Source organism: Abrus precatorius, unplaced genomic scaffold, assembly GCF_003935025.1.
Source record: "Abrus precatorius isolate BTA unplaced genomic scaffold, Abrus_2018 Scaffold3, whole genome shotgun sequence".
Taxonomy (NCBI): Eukaryota; Viridiplantae; Streptophyta; class Magnoliopsida; order Fabales; family Fabaceae; genus Abrus; species Abrus precatorius.
The window spans coordinates 30305618-30321057 of NW_020874373.1; the positions used below are offsets into that span (position 1 = coordinate 30305618).

Genomic DNA, 15440 nt, shown 5'->3' on the forward strand with positions numbered 1-15440 from the left:
AGTATATTTCTCTTAGAAATAAGTTAATGTATATCAACATTTTTATGTCTTTTAATGTATACTCATTTTAAAAGAGTGCTAAAAAATTATAATTTGATTTTTTTAATAATAAATCTAATGTAAATTTAGAGTTTTTTTTTTTAATATCATTAGGTATCAATCTAAAAGATTGAATGAATAAGAAAAAAAATAACGAATCCAACATCAAGTGATCCAATAGGTAAAAACATTAACAAGGAATATGATCTGAAAAATGAAAGCTTGAAGGAGCAAGAAATATATATGTATTAAATAATTAAATATTCTAATAAAGTAAACCAATAGATTTTGTATCTCATGTAATGATGTTAATCGTTCGGTGCAGATAAAGATAGGTAAAAGAATATGAGAGGAGGTCCGCGTAGTATTAGCTAATGTTACTTAAACTGTAGAAAAAAATTGACTTCCTTAACATAAAGACGTGAACTTGTGTTATTTTTGTATTAAAAATGCATTGATGTAAAACAGGTTAGCTAATTAATAGGGATTAAATCTCAATTTTCAAAACGACAAAAATAGAGATGATATGAAAGCAGACAGGGGTCATATTTGGTCATAGGATCACATGAAACACCACATATGACTTTTCAATATATAATTTTATAATAATAAAAAGAAACTTTGCTGATTTTGTAGATAACAACTCGAAATTCGAAAAGATAAGAATTAACAAAGAGAAAAATGGATGAAGCGTTAAGGGACGAGACAGCGACGAGGTGCAATAGCACTAACAAGGAATATAAATACGATAGCTACATAATAGGATGAAAATAGATCCTCATACGTAACCCCAACCATCTTCCATATTCTCATCCTAAACCCACACACACACGCGCAAGCACTTTCCCTATCGTGTTAATGGCACAACAACACCAACCACCACCCCTAAGCCCAAAACTCTCACTCCCGGCTCGGCTCAACTCCTTCATGGCTCAAAGCCGACTCGGCAAGCACTTCAAGCTCGCCGACCGCAACACCACCTTCACCACCGAGCTCCGTGCCGGCACCGCCACGTTCCTCACCATGGCCTACATCCTCGCCGTCAACGCCACCATCATCGCCGACTCCGGCGGAACCTGCGGCGTCTCCGACTGCATTCCCCTCTGCTCCGACCCCCAAACCCCTCTTTCCCAATGCCCGACCCACCAACTCACCCGACCGGACGAGTCATGCAAGTACCCGCCCGTGAACCCGGGCTATTCGGCGTGCGTGGAGAGAACGCGCCGAGACCTCATCGTTGCCACCGTGGCATCCTCCCTCATAGGGTGCACCATAATGGGCGTGTTCGCGAACCTTCCTTTAGCCTTGGCTCCGGGTATGGGTGCCAACGCTTATTTCGCTTACTCGGTTGTCGGGTTTCACGGGTCGGGCACCGTACCCTATAGAACAGCTTTAACGGCTATTTTCTTAGAAGGCTTAATTTTCCTCTTTATTTCAGCCGTTGGGTTTCGCGCCAAACTCGCGAAACTCGTTCCCAAACCCGTCCGAGTTTCCTCTTCTGCTGGAATCGGTCTCTTCTTAGCCTTCATTGGGCTTCAAAGCAACGAAGGAATTGGGCTCATCGGGTACAGCCCATCAACGCTGGTCACACTCGGAGGCTGTCCAAGGAAAGATCTAACGGCGTTAGCTCCAGTATTAACGACGGTTAACGGAACCATTAGTTTAATCCCTGGTGGCTCTGTTTCTGAGAAGATACTCTGCTTGAGGAACCGCATGGAGAGTCCAACTTTATGGGTCGGTTTGGTTGGGTTTGTCATCATTGCGTATTGCTTGATGAAAAACATTAAGGGGGCTATGATATACGGCATCGTTTTTGTCACTGTGATTTCCTGGTTTCGGAACACGCCTGTTACGGTGTTCCCTAATACCGAATTGGGTGACGCGGGGTACCGCTATTTTAAAAAGGTGGTGGACGTGCACGTGATTAAGAGCACTGCTGGTGCGTTGAGTTTTAAGGGTATTATGGGCAAAGCAGCATTTTGGGAGGCTTTGTTCACGTTTCTCTACGTTGATATATTGGACACAACGGGCACGTTATATTCAATGGCTAGATTTGCGGGGTTTCTTGATATCAACGGTGATTTCGAGGGTCAATATTTTGCTTTCATGGCTGACGCGTCATCAATTGTGGTGGGGTCACTTTTGGGCACGTCACCCGTAACGGCGTTTATTGAATCGTCAACGGGGATTCGCGAAGGTGGACGGACGGGACTGACGGCGTTAACCGTGGCAGGGTATTTTTTCTTGGCTTTCTTTTTCACGCCGTTATTGGCGTCGATTCCACCGTGGGCCGTTGGGCCACCGTTGATCCTGGTGGGGGTGATGATGATGAGATGTGTGGTGGAGATTAATTGGGATGACATGAGGGAGGCTATACCTGCATTTGTGACCATTTTGTTGATGCCTTTAACGTACTCTATAGCTTATGGATTAATAGGGGGAATTGGAACGTACCTTGTGTTGCATGTTTGGGAGTGGGGGGAGGAGTTGGTGAGAAAACTTGTGGTTAAGAGGGATTTGAAGGATGTGTCTAATGCAAATGTACATGCAAATAATCGTGTTGTTGATCATGATCAAAGGGATCATAAAGCACTTGAGGTGTAGACACCGTAACTCTGCTAATCGTATGCTTTTTAGAAGCATTGTGATACCTTCTTTTTCGTATAAATATTGGCGGGAAAAGCCCATGATAGGGAACTAGTGAGATTTGTTTAAATTTTAGATTATTCACAATGAAAAGGATATATAATTACTGGGGTCTTCTGTGTTCATCCTTGGGCACACAGATATGGGTGCAGGGCTCCAAATATTTCATGCCATAAAATAGCAGTGGCTTTCAATACGAAAAATATTCTGCGAAAATATCAACAGATGGGATTGTTTACTTGGCCTTGTTTGTTTCTGTGTGCATGCTTATAGAATTTTTTACTTCTTATCGAGAATTTAATCCAAACTAGCTAGACAATAACCTCATCCTCGTAGTACGCAATTAAATTAGCTAGCTGTTATAGTTTATCTCAATATATAACTACTGTGAGCTTCCAATGTGACCATCGATTTTATCTCAATATCAAAAGTTAACTTTTCGATAACTGATTACATTTTCTGTTTTATATTTCAACTGCAAAACAATATCGCTATAGTCAATAATTTGTGTGCTTAAGTTGTCCAAAAACAAACAACCTCCATCCTTGCCTCATGAGAAGAATATTGCTTCTCCTTTACATGCATTTCCTCTCCATTCACCCTCTAACCATTGCTATGCTCGTCTATTTTTGTTGGATATAGTGATATACATATATCAACAAAAACAAAAGTGAACTTAGATTTGCAAATTGTCACTAAAGCATTGTTACTAAAATTATTGGTGTTTTGTCTTGTACAAGAAAAGGTGCATTTAGTGGGGAGAAAGAGAATTTAAATTTAGAATTTTTAAATGTAATTTTTCTTTTGTTTTAATGACTGAATATAAAATAACTTGTTATATTAATAAATATATATTACCCTTATTCACTCTGCACACTCACACAGAGATGGCCCTTCTCTCTCTCTTTTCCAGGATATTGGTTTATTAATTTCCATGTATTGCCTTGTTTTGTGAATGGTGAGTTGTCTCATATTATGGTCAGTTTGATTATTTATATGTGAACTGTGAAGAAGGCAGGTATTTGAAGAGGGATTAAGGAAACTTCGATGATTGATTCGATGGAATAAGATAAAGTTTAGTCTTATTATATTGTAAATTTAAGTCTGCATTCATTTCTTTGGAAAGTAAAGTCAATCTTATCATTTATAAGTCTTTGAATTCAGAGATTTTTTTTTTGTCTCAAATAGGACACTACCCCCTTTACTTTAAAATGTTTATATATAAAAATTAGAATTTAAGACTCTTTAATGTTGGCACATAATTAGTAAATAATTCTAAATTATTATCTTATTGATTTCTTACCATTTCGTGTATTACATAAATTGAATAATCCTCGTAAATATTAAACTGTGACAAACTGGGTACGCTTTTCCATATTTTCAATGTTAAATTAGTGTATTTTCCTTTCTCGATTCTTCACTACATAATTCCTAATAACAACAGAATTATAAAGTTAAATAAATTAATTAATGTTATTTTTTAAAATATCTAATATTACTCAATCGCCAACAGGCTGCAAATCACTACTTTTCTATATACTAGCTAGCTAGTTAAAATAGGGCACTGGTATTTTTTCTATCTCGTGTATTTAGAGGAGATAAACATTAGACCTAGTTTTTTTTTTCCTTTCTTTCTTTGGTCAAAATAGAGCTACAAGTATTAACTGGGAATACTTATCAGGAGCATTATTATTTTATTTTTTTTATCAATCACAAGCACAAGTTGATTCATTAATATTTGCTTGCGAGTTGCCAAGGTCTCAAATTCAATTGCATTTCTTATTTTGGGTCTAACGAAGGTCTCAGATTTTTGGGAACCAAATCGGACTTTATAAACAAGATTTCCTGATCACTGCATTGATTAAACCAAAACTTCATGAGGCTTGGTTGATAACTTGATATTGTCTCATTGGCCTTGTGCCTTTTCATGAACAAACAAAAACCTTCATCGTTTCGTCTGTGAGGAATGGAAACACATAACTTTACAAGTAAGAAAATAAATAAATGTAATTTTAAATACCATTTCAGTCCTTAAAAAATTGTAATTTTTTATACAGATTTTAGTCTTTCAAATTTTTAATCTTATTTTTATCTGGTCTTTTTGCTAATATTTTATAACTTATTCTATTATTTATTTACATAAATATAAGAGTAAATTCATACAATTTAACTGAAAAATGACATGGATGAGATGTATTATTAACTATACCATAACATTCATATATCTTACTTTTGAAATTTTAGGCTATAAAATTAAAATTTTTAAAATATAAATGAAATAATGTTATATATATTATTATCTATATCAACTCTGTGTAATATTATACGAATTAAATTGAGTGTTATATAAGTAAATAATAAAATAATAATAATGTGAGAAAGAAAAAATTAGACTGCTTATTTGGAAAAAAAACAACAAAAGATCAAATAGTCACATATAATAAATTTTTAGAGACTAAATATTTATTTTAGTTCTATTTATAATTTTATATATTTCTGATTTTGTATGACTACAAATTATTTATATTTAAAAAATTAAACAATAAAATAATATTTCTTAACGATTATAAGTGCTATATATATTTCGGCTATAGAAGGAGTTTATTTTTTCTTAATAATTACCGTTAAAAATAGATAAATACACCTTAGCCGATATAATTCTTTTTATGCTAAGAAATTTTTTTGACATTGGAAGATTTACACATTAAAAAAAAATTATTTTCATTTCAGTTACTCTTTATTTGGTTGGATAGAAAGAGAATAAAAAGATTGAAATTCAAATTAAAAAATAGAAGAAAGTAATTATTTTTAAAATTTCAATATTTTATTTATTTATATGTTTATTCAATAAAAAAATATTTTTGTTATTTTTCTTTTTCCCTAACAAAATAAAACATTATTAAACACAAAACTTAGGTGTACTTTTCTTTTTTTAAAAAAAAATTCTATCCCAGCGCTTTCTTTGAGAATTATGCAGATGGACAGAGAGATAAATTATTAATTAATAATTTATTAAATAATGTTATTTTAATATTTAGTATATATTTTTAAAAATTGACTAAAATTTGATTATAAAATTATGTACCTCTAAATATTTAATATAAATAATTGACATAAATATATACATTTATTCAAGATTAAAAAAATTAATATTTATAAAAAAATATTAAATATATATGTTTTGAGATTTTTTTACTATTTTTTCTCAAGACTGCAATTTTTCTTTTAATATTATTTGAGTTCATTCACGTAGAATTGAACAGAATAATTTAACTTTGTTTTTGATAGATAATCACTCAAGTTAATTAAAAGATAACGGGCATTTAAACGTCATCATAACATTAAGATAAGATAACTTGCCTTATTAATTATTCGTTTAGATAGATGTAATAGAAATTTGCATTAAAAAAGTTATGTTGTACGATACTTTTAGAATAATTTTAAAAAATCAATTATATATAAAAGTAAAATAGTTTTTTAAAATAAAATTTATTGATATTTGGGAATGAATTAATTTTTGGAAATAAAATATATCAAAAGTTAAAGCAAAGGCATATTCAAATTTCAAAGAAATGCTTATGATTTGGTTAAAAGGAATGTTACAGTTAATTTTTTATTGATTATAATTAAATAATAAATATGCAACTTTTATAATTTTTAAATAATAATAACAAATATAATATAAATAATGTTACTAAGTTAGAAATGCAGTATCTTAAGAGAACTAAAAGAGGGCTCATAGTTTGGTTGTCACATCATTGATTGCACGCGTAAGAATGAGTGGCGCCGACGTGATTATTTCCATATGGAGGATCTTTACGTCTATTCTAATGATTGATTCTTCTTTTAAGTCATGTTTCGAAGAAATAACGAGGATTCGGATCTTTTATAATCATTTCATGCAAATTTACAAGTTTGTTTGATAAAAATATTATTATTTGACAGAGGAGTTCTAATAGATAATTATTAATATTATTTAAACATGACTTATATTAGTATTTTTTTTATATTAGTTATTAATTAAAAGTAATTTTATTATTTTAAGCAAATTTTCTTTAATTATTTAATTTTTAAATCATTTTTAAATTTTTTTATTCAACCTTTTAACTATACTATTTTTATTATTGTTTTAATATTGAATTATTTATTTAATTACTAAATTAATTATTTAAATCATTAATAAAACTTTGTTTATCTTTATATCGATATAAAAATCAAATTGTAAATCAAAATAAATTTTATTTATACAAATAATTAAAAATGATGAAATGAAGGTTGATGGAGCCATTTTCAAAGATGCCAGAACTGCTGCATGTGGTAGACTAATTAGGAATATTCAAAGCAAGTGCATAGTTAGATTCTAGGACTAATTAGAAATACTCAAAGCAAGTGCATAGTTAGATTCTACAATAAAATCAAACTCTATTTCCATGCAGTTGCAGAGCTTTGAAATTTATTCTTTGGTATCCAGTTGGTGATTCAACTTAACTTGCCATTTATTTGGATTAAGTTTGATTCAAAAAAAGCAATTTCTTTTGTTTTAAAAGCTTCATTCTGCCTCATATCTTTTATTTCATGTTATTTGTAAAATAAGGGATGTTTTGAAGTTGATTAAATTTGTGTGACTGTATTATATTTGATTCTTGTGCTTATTTCCTTATCAAATTAGGCTTAGATCTTTTTATCTCCTTTGTACCAGGCTTTGGATTCCTCAACCTCTCTTCTTCCCTCCCCAAGCTTTGACTCTCGTAACTCTAGTATTCTTAGACTACTTGTATAGTCCTATTTTAGTGGACTTTTAGTCCCTTTGATTAGCAAAATAAAAAATAAAAATTTTTACTTGATTAAATTAAATTTTTTATTAAAATTGTCTCATAAATAAAAATAAATATTACAACATTTATAATTTTAAAATTTTAGTAAATTATTAATATCTTGAAAATTTTTAAAGTTTTTTAATTTTTTAAATTTTTTATAATAAAATATTTATAAATAAGAATAAAATAAAAAATTTATCATCCTAATTTCATAATAATTTATTCTAAATAAATTAAAATATAGAAATTTTATTTTTAAATTATTACTAAATTTTAAATTGTATATTTATTCATAATATTTTTATTTCTTATTTTATATTTATCAAGTAACCTAACAACTAATTTTATCACATATTTTTAATTCAATCAACTAACTTTTTTAACTTTTAATTTTTAAATAATTTTTTTAATTTGATGAAACATTTATTACCCTTTTACCTCACAGTTTTGGATTGAGAAAAAATGAAAAAAATAAATTATTGAATAATTTATTTAAAAATAAAAGATAATATATATATATATATATATATATATATATATAAACGAATGATGGTAATATTTTATATATATTTTTATTATTAATTTAGTACAAAGTAGGATTGTGCATGAATTTAATTTATACAACTGATATAATGTTTTTAAAAAAATATTATATAAATTGAATTTTAAATTATTTTATTTTATTTTTTAAAATTGATTTAAAATTAAATTTAAAATTTAAAATTGATTTAAAATTAATTTTAAATTCATTTCATGCTTTTATTTAAAACAAATACTCAAATAAAAGCACTATGAAGGCGATAATGAAAAGTAAAATACCTAAATTAAATAAAAAATGGCATAAAATTGTCTTAATCTAACTATTCATAAGAGTTTTGGAAGAACTATAAACAAACAAAATATGATTTTATTAAATAGTTTCAAAATAAATCTGAAAAAAAAAAGTTAACTTAGGTATTCAATTTTATTAAAAATTTAAAATCTAAAACTAGTTTGATTATACATCGAAACATTTATATCTTGATGTTTTTACCAACCCCAGTACTAAGATGTCGACAATATATATTGCTAATATAAAAAAGAAAACAACTCATATGATATGCAGCCAATACGACTTTAAAAGAATTACAAAATGAAAAAAAAAACTAACCTATGAATGAGGATACTACTATAAATAAATATTGTAAAATAAAAGAATAATAATTATTCAAACTCTTGTTGTAACACTAGATAATGCATCGTCACCCCCAAGTGGGATGATGAATATCCACAGTTCCAACTTGGAGAGAAAGAAGCATTTGATGTCAAACTGAGTGCCTTGATAAACACTTGCATAACTTGGTAGGAAGAAGAGATACAAGTAATGAATTAACTATTAAAGTTAATCCTTTCATGTATAACATGGCAACGGGTTTTCACATGCTAAGTCCTTTCATGAAATGTAAGATTGTGAATCAAGTATGTAGCAGAAGCAACATGCTTAATCTGAGTTTTCAAAAGCCATTGAGAATTAAGGAGTTATTTAAAAGAAAATAACACTTGCTGGAGAACTTTGAATGTATCGTAAAACTTCGAAAGGCGCTTTCTTATGGGAAGCATAAACAAACTGCTTGAGAGACTAAAGCAGAGAATAGGTATTAGGACATGTATACAAGGAGTTTTTTTGGAAAGATAAGTTTTAGAAAGAAGGGAAGGATTAAATTTTTATTTTAAATAAATATATTAAAATTAATATTTTAAAATAAAAATAAAATTTAATATATTAATTATGTATTTATTATCATAACTTTCTTAATTTACAATTAAAAATATTTTCTTTCCTCTTTTCATTTCTAAAGATTCTCTCCTAAACCTACTCTAAGAGGATTTAGGTGTGTGACATATTTAACCAGAATAGAACTTGATTTGGCCGCAAGCAAACTAGTGTCTTCCAATAATTTAGAATAAATTGGCTTTAGATCTTGAAATTTCTAATCCCAAAAAGGACCATAGTTGCCTAGTTGGCCTAGATCATTAACGTTGAATTGATCATTGAAAAGAGATGTCACCCTTTAAATCTCTTCGAACTATGCCATCCACATAGATTAATAAGAATGTAAATGACGTATGACACTTCACAAATAGAGAGATTAGTAGCAAATTGTTTGTGGCCAAGAGAAACAAGAGCTGAAGACAGTTTGAGGGACCACTTACTAACTTTTTTTTAATATTATGAATAGACTTTTTTAAAGAAGGTGCTTAATAGGTTGAATTTTGATACAGACTCTAAAGCATAAAAATACAAAAAAGAAGAAGAAGAAGAAGAAGGTTGTATTGTGTGTTTAAGAAATTTTGGCAAATAAAAACTTTTCTAAAATTACCAATAGTGCAAATGTAAGGTGAAAAGGCTACACACAAATGGATCGTTTGACAAACAAACAATTCTTTCCTGACAGAAAATTTGCACTATTGTAAATTTTCTAAAAACAAGATCATGTCTTTGGAAAACAAAAGTGAAAAAATGGCATGTACTTCAATGGTTCAAGTAAAGTTGTGACTACATAAACCATTAAATAATAATCTTTGATTTAATAATTTAAATAGTATGTGCTCGGAGATCATTTCAGACCACTTGTAGAACAAGTTAAAATAAATAAAATTAATTAAATTATTTATAATTCTCTGTGTTTCCCCTTCTCTTTTTTCACAGAAGAACATCAATAGAATAAGAGAAGAAAAAAACACTAATATTTATATTGATTTACTCATAACTATTGAAAGCTTTAATTAACTTTCTCCTAACTTGATTTTAATATAATTTGACCTAACTTGGGTTTTTATACAGAAAAGGTGAATTTTTTATTACTTAAATTGAGTATAATATATTTTAATCATAAAGGCTGACAAATAATTTGACTTAGTTTTATCTCAATTTAGAAGCACATGATATAAAACACTAAATATACTTAATACTTTTTATTACATAAAAAATAATATAAAATTTTAATTAATAAATGTTATCTAAAAAAAATGATTGATTGTTTAAAAATATCATTAAAAAAGTTGTTATTTTTTGTTATATATTTTTAGTTTTATTAACATCAATGGTTAAAAATAATTAAAAATATATATATATATATATATATATATATAATGTTTAATATATTTTCAGTAAAATTTGATTTTTAATTATTTAGTTAGTCTTGACAAAATTCATTTATTTATTGACGCCATCAAGTTGAAGATTAGTGTCCACTGAAGCTAAAGGTAATTAATTTGCATCCCATCATGAAAGGTAATAATGGTAACAAGGCATGAAATATGGTGCAAGTGGACCCTTTGCTTCTATGCACCCCAACCATTGTTGTCATTAAGAATGATTGGTGTCTATGATAGCAACATCCAAATTTGTCATGGCTGTCTTAAATGTGAATACTCCACCATCCTCAGGGTCTAGTCTTGGTTTTACCTTTCATTGTTTAGTGTGCTGCTTTCTCTAACTTCAATTTTGTTCATTTTCCCACATCATAAAAAGGAAACATTATCTTTTTCTTTAAATGCATTTTTAATCACTCAAAATATATTTCATTTTAAAATTTTTAAAAATATTTTTAAGTTTTTTATAATTTTAAAAATTATTAATTTGAGATCTTAACTACTGTCAGATGATGTAATATAATTCACTCAAATATTAGTCTGTGTTATAAATTTTGTATTATAGGTTTCTTTTTCATCAAATCAAGTAAAAAAATTAAAATAAATATTTTTTAATAATATAAAAACTATAAAATTTAAAATCAAAATACCATATATTTTAAAACTATACAAATAAATAATTTTTATTTTTTTAACTACTAAATATTCTATCAACTTGTGCAATTCAATATAGTTTAAATTATCATTTTGTTAAGTTTATTCCCCAGGTTCTTTTTTACATATGCCAAATTTTTTTATTAATTTTTAATTAGTTATCTAAATATTTTTTTTAAATTTATTAATTATTTTTTAAATAAAGAGGTTAAAAAAATAAGAAAAAGAAGTTGAATATGTTTCAAAGAATTTTGATTTTTTTAAAAATAACTCCACAAATATATAGTTATATTTGATCCTTATTCCTTGACCACATTCAAGAATTTCACTTTTTGAAAAATTTATACACTAATAAACCTCATTAACTCGAGTATTCTTAATCAAACTTTTTCTTGCGTCTCTTACTCTTCTTTTTGCATAGGAGTGTTTTTTTTTTTTTAATAAATACTTTAGATTTACTTTAGATATTACCAAATATTAGTTAGACTTGATAAATTTTTCTCCTGCAAGGTTTCTTACATATGTATGCAAAGCTTTCTTCTATATTAGAATTGCTTTTTGTCTTTTTATCATCTTATTATATTTGTAAAATGCGAAAAATAGATAATTGTATTTTTATCTTTTACAAATAAATGCAACTATGTTATTTCTCTATGTTGTCATTGGACAATTTTTTAAATAATTTTTAAATTTTTAAATCTTTGAGTATATCTTTTATTGTATAAATAGAGTGTCCGCTTAACTCGACTACACTTAAATTGTTCTACATATAATATTAAAACACTTAAATAAATTTGTTAAAAATATCAAACAATTCATCTAAATAAAAAATACCTTTTATTTATTAAAATTTACAATTTTCATCTTTTGAATTTTTCTTTAATAATTTTTTTACTCTTTAATGAATATATATAATACAGGCAACAAGTCATTTAATTTATATCAATTGATAAATAAGTCGTTCAATAATATCAAACAAATCGTTGTTGTATTAGAGTAATTATGTCGAACAGAAATTCATATGTCCATGGTAACTTATATTATACTCTTTCATGAATACCATACTCTTAATAACTCATGCATGCAAATAAAAGTGCATAGTATATTTAAATTTTAAATACAGTAGAAAGGAATTTTGTAAACTTTGTCTCAATTTTTTTATTTATTCACTTAATAATAGGTTTATTTATTTAAAACTTTATGATCATTTTATTTTTAAATTTTATTGATTACATTGTTATATCACCCAATAACTCCACAACTAACAATGATTTATTATTTCACTGTTAAAAAAAATAAAAATAAAATAAATAAGGCCATACGTAAACATTTTAAAAAATATATTAATTATATTTCTTAATTTATATATTACTAATTTCAGCATAAAAATAAAGAAATGGAGAAAATAGTTCTAAAAAGTAAATGAAAAAAGTGAAAATATTATTAAAAATAGAAGAGCTAGTGCATTTTTTTATTATTGAATATTCTAATTTTAAAGTTGTAAAAATATGAGAATTTTTAAAATATTTAAATGTACACTGGATACGTAATGCAAGGATTTAAAGATGATATTTGACTATTTCCTTTTCTCTATTTTACATTTTGTCTGTCTAAGTTTAATGACTGTTTTATAAAACAAAAATAAAATTCACTTAAACAATATTATTTTTCTATTATTTTTAATATTTTATTAAATTATTATTTAATCAAAATATTAAAGAAAATTTATTTGATTTCACCAATGAATCTATAACTTACTGTTACTATAATTGAGTATTTATTTGTTAATAATTTATTACAAAATAAAAGGCAAAGATTTTTTATAAAAAAATTATTAAGATGAATTTTTCATAAAAAATATAATAATTTTTAAAAAAATGATATAAAAGTCTTAAGTTACTTTCTATCTTTAACCAAACATTTTTTATTTGAAGCAAAACATCTTTATTTTTTGTTACCTTAGTACTTATAAAATAAGTTCAAATGAACTCCATAAAACATCTTCTAAATCCGTAAGTAATCGACAATCTATACATTCTCAACAAGAATTAAAATTGGTACCCCAAAAAAATATATAGATACCAAAAAAAATTCCAACATGACGAATATTAAGAAGTCACCGGAAGACCGGCGCTTCCTGTTTATGAGCCAGTTCAAGAAGCAAAGGTCGCAATATATCTTTCCATAACAATTCGCCACATCCCACTCTTTCACATCTCTTCACTTCAATCACCACCAGCTCATCCGTTAACCGGTAAACAACAAGAAGAGCAAGCAAATTACCGTCTTGCCCTTCCAACTTGGCTTCACCACCATTCCCCATCCTCTTCACCACCACCCCGGCATCCTTCGCAACCTCTTCAACCTTCCCCATGATCCTCTCCGGTTCCTCCCCTGAAATGACCCGCTCCACAAAATCCGACCCGTTTGGATCCTCAAACAAACCCGACATATCCAACCCGGTCGAAAACGATATCAAATCAAACGCGTTCAAAGACTTGAACCCGGTTCGACTCTCCTCACACTCGCACTCCTTAAGCAAAACCCGGTCGACCCGGTACTCACCTCTTTTAAACCACGTGTCTTCAAAGATCTCATCAACGGTGATCCTTGTCTCGGGATTCGTGTCCAACAAACGCGATAAGAGCTTTCTCAGATCATGTGACATCCATTTCGGGAACCGAAATTGACCGCGGTAAATCTTTCTGTACAAAACCGTAATATTGTAATCATTGAAGGGTAAATACCCTGCTGTGAGAGCGAACAAAACGACGCCGCATGACCACACGTCCACCTTGGCACCATCGTAACCTCTCCTCGCCAGAATCTCAGGTGCCACGTAAGTAGGGGTCCCACAAACTGTGTGTAACAGCCCGTCGGGTCGGATCTGATCCGTAACCGCGCTTAACCCGAAATCCGACACCTTGAGGTTCCCGTTCTCGTCCATCAAGAGGTTATCCAGCTTCAGGTCACGGTGGAACACGCCACGGGAGTGGCAGTGCTTCACGGCAGAGATGAGTTGCCGGAAGTACCGCCGGGCGAGGTCCTCGGTGAGCCGTCCTTTTCCGACCTCGTGGAAGAGTTCTCCGCCGGCGGCGAACTCCATGATGAAGTAAATCTTGGTCTTCGTGGCGAGGACTTCAAAGATGTTAACGATGTTCGGATGGTGAAGGTGGCGCATGATGGAGATCTCGCGTTCCACGTTGGCGGCGAAGCCTCCATTGAGGACCTTGTGTTTGCTCACGGCCTTCACCGCCACGCTCTGGCGCGTGTCCACTTGCGTCGCGTGGTACACTTTGGCGAATGCACCAACGCCTAGTAACCTCTGTAGTTCGTATTTCCCGAACAAAACGACGCCGGACGGCACCTCAAATTCTTTTGTCGTGGATGCCTCTGTTTCTGTTAATTCTTTTAAAACGGCATCGTTCTGTGGCTCTCTCATGGTTGAAACAAGAAACAAATTAATCTAAATAACTCAACGGTTTGGTTCGATTCACGTGACTGAGTTATTGAGAGTATAAATTGAAGTAGATTTGCATTTGTGTTTTGGGTTGCGAGAACAGTAATTGAATTTGATATTGTAGAGTTTGTGAATGGATTTGCATAAATCTTATCGTGTAAGGAACTTTGAGAACCACACGCTAAAAGGAATGAGTGGAATTGAAGTGTTTTCGAGACAAAGAAAAAGAGGAGCAATCGATGTGGTGTAGTTGAGGATGGTAAAGAGAGTGGCTATTTAAAGATGTTAACCCTTTCTATTTCGACCTTGGATGGGGCTGTAAAGGAGACAACATGGTTATTATTATTATTTTTATTATTATTACAAACAGATTTAGTGATATTGGTGTTATAATCACTATCGTGTACAGTGACAGCAATAGCATGGTTAAGGGACTACGTTATAAACAAGAATGACAGTACTACGGCTTGAATATAAGTTTGGTGTTTATGGTGGCCAAACAAGGTTTAATGATGCATGGAAAGTGTGAGACAGGGAGTGCTGACTGAAAATCCATGGTGAATCGACACACAGAAGATAAGTATTAAGTATAGATGTGGTACGATGGTACAACACTATCGTTTGTCTGAACAATGAACGTGAACCTCGACTACCAACTTGAGTATTATCCATGCCTTTTATTGTAACAA

General features: G+C 29.7%; 2 protein-coding genes across 2 annotated transcripts; one reads left to right on the plus strand and one right to left on the minus strand.

Annotated features, from left to right (window-relative positions):
• Positions 1-817: 817 nt before the first annotated feature.
• On the plus strand, positions 818-3121 carry LOC113863494 (adenine/guanine permease AZG1-like). Its single transcript, XM_027497094.1, has one exon. It carries the CDS (start codon positions 898-900, stop codon positions 2641-2643), a length of 1746 nt encoding a protein of 581 aa, XP_027352895.1. The 5' UTR covers positions 818-897; the 3' UTR covers positions 2644-3121.
• A 9673-nt stretch (positions 3122-12794) lies between these two features.
• LOC113861271 (CBL-interacting serine/threonine-protein kinase 14-like) lies at positions 12795-15039 on the minus strand. The gene has a single exon (XM_027493981.1). The coding sequence runs from the start codon at positions 14731-14733 to the stop codon at positions 13408-13410; it is 1326 nt and encodes a 441-aa protein (XP_027349782.1). The 5' UTR covers positions 14734-15039; the 3' UTR covers positions 12795-13407.
• Between the last annotated feature and the right edge of the window lie 401 nt (positions 15040-15440).

What these genes read in the sequence shown, in the direction of transcription:
- LOC113863494 (XM_027497094.1), top strand. Translation starts at nt 898, where the DNA reads ATGGCACAACAACACCAACCACCACCCCTAAGCCCAAAACTCTCACTC.
- LOC113861271 (XM_027493981.1), bottom strand. Translation starts at nt 14,733, where the DNA reads ATGAGAGAGCCACAGAACGATGCCGTTTTAAAAGAATTAACAGAAACA.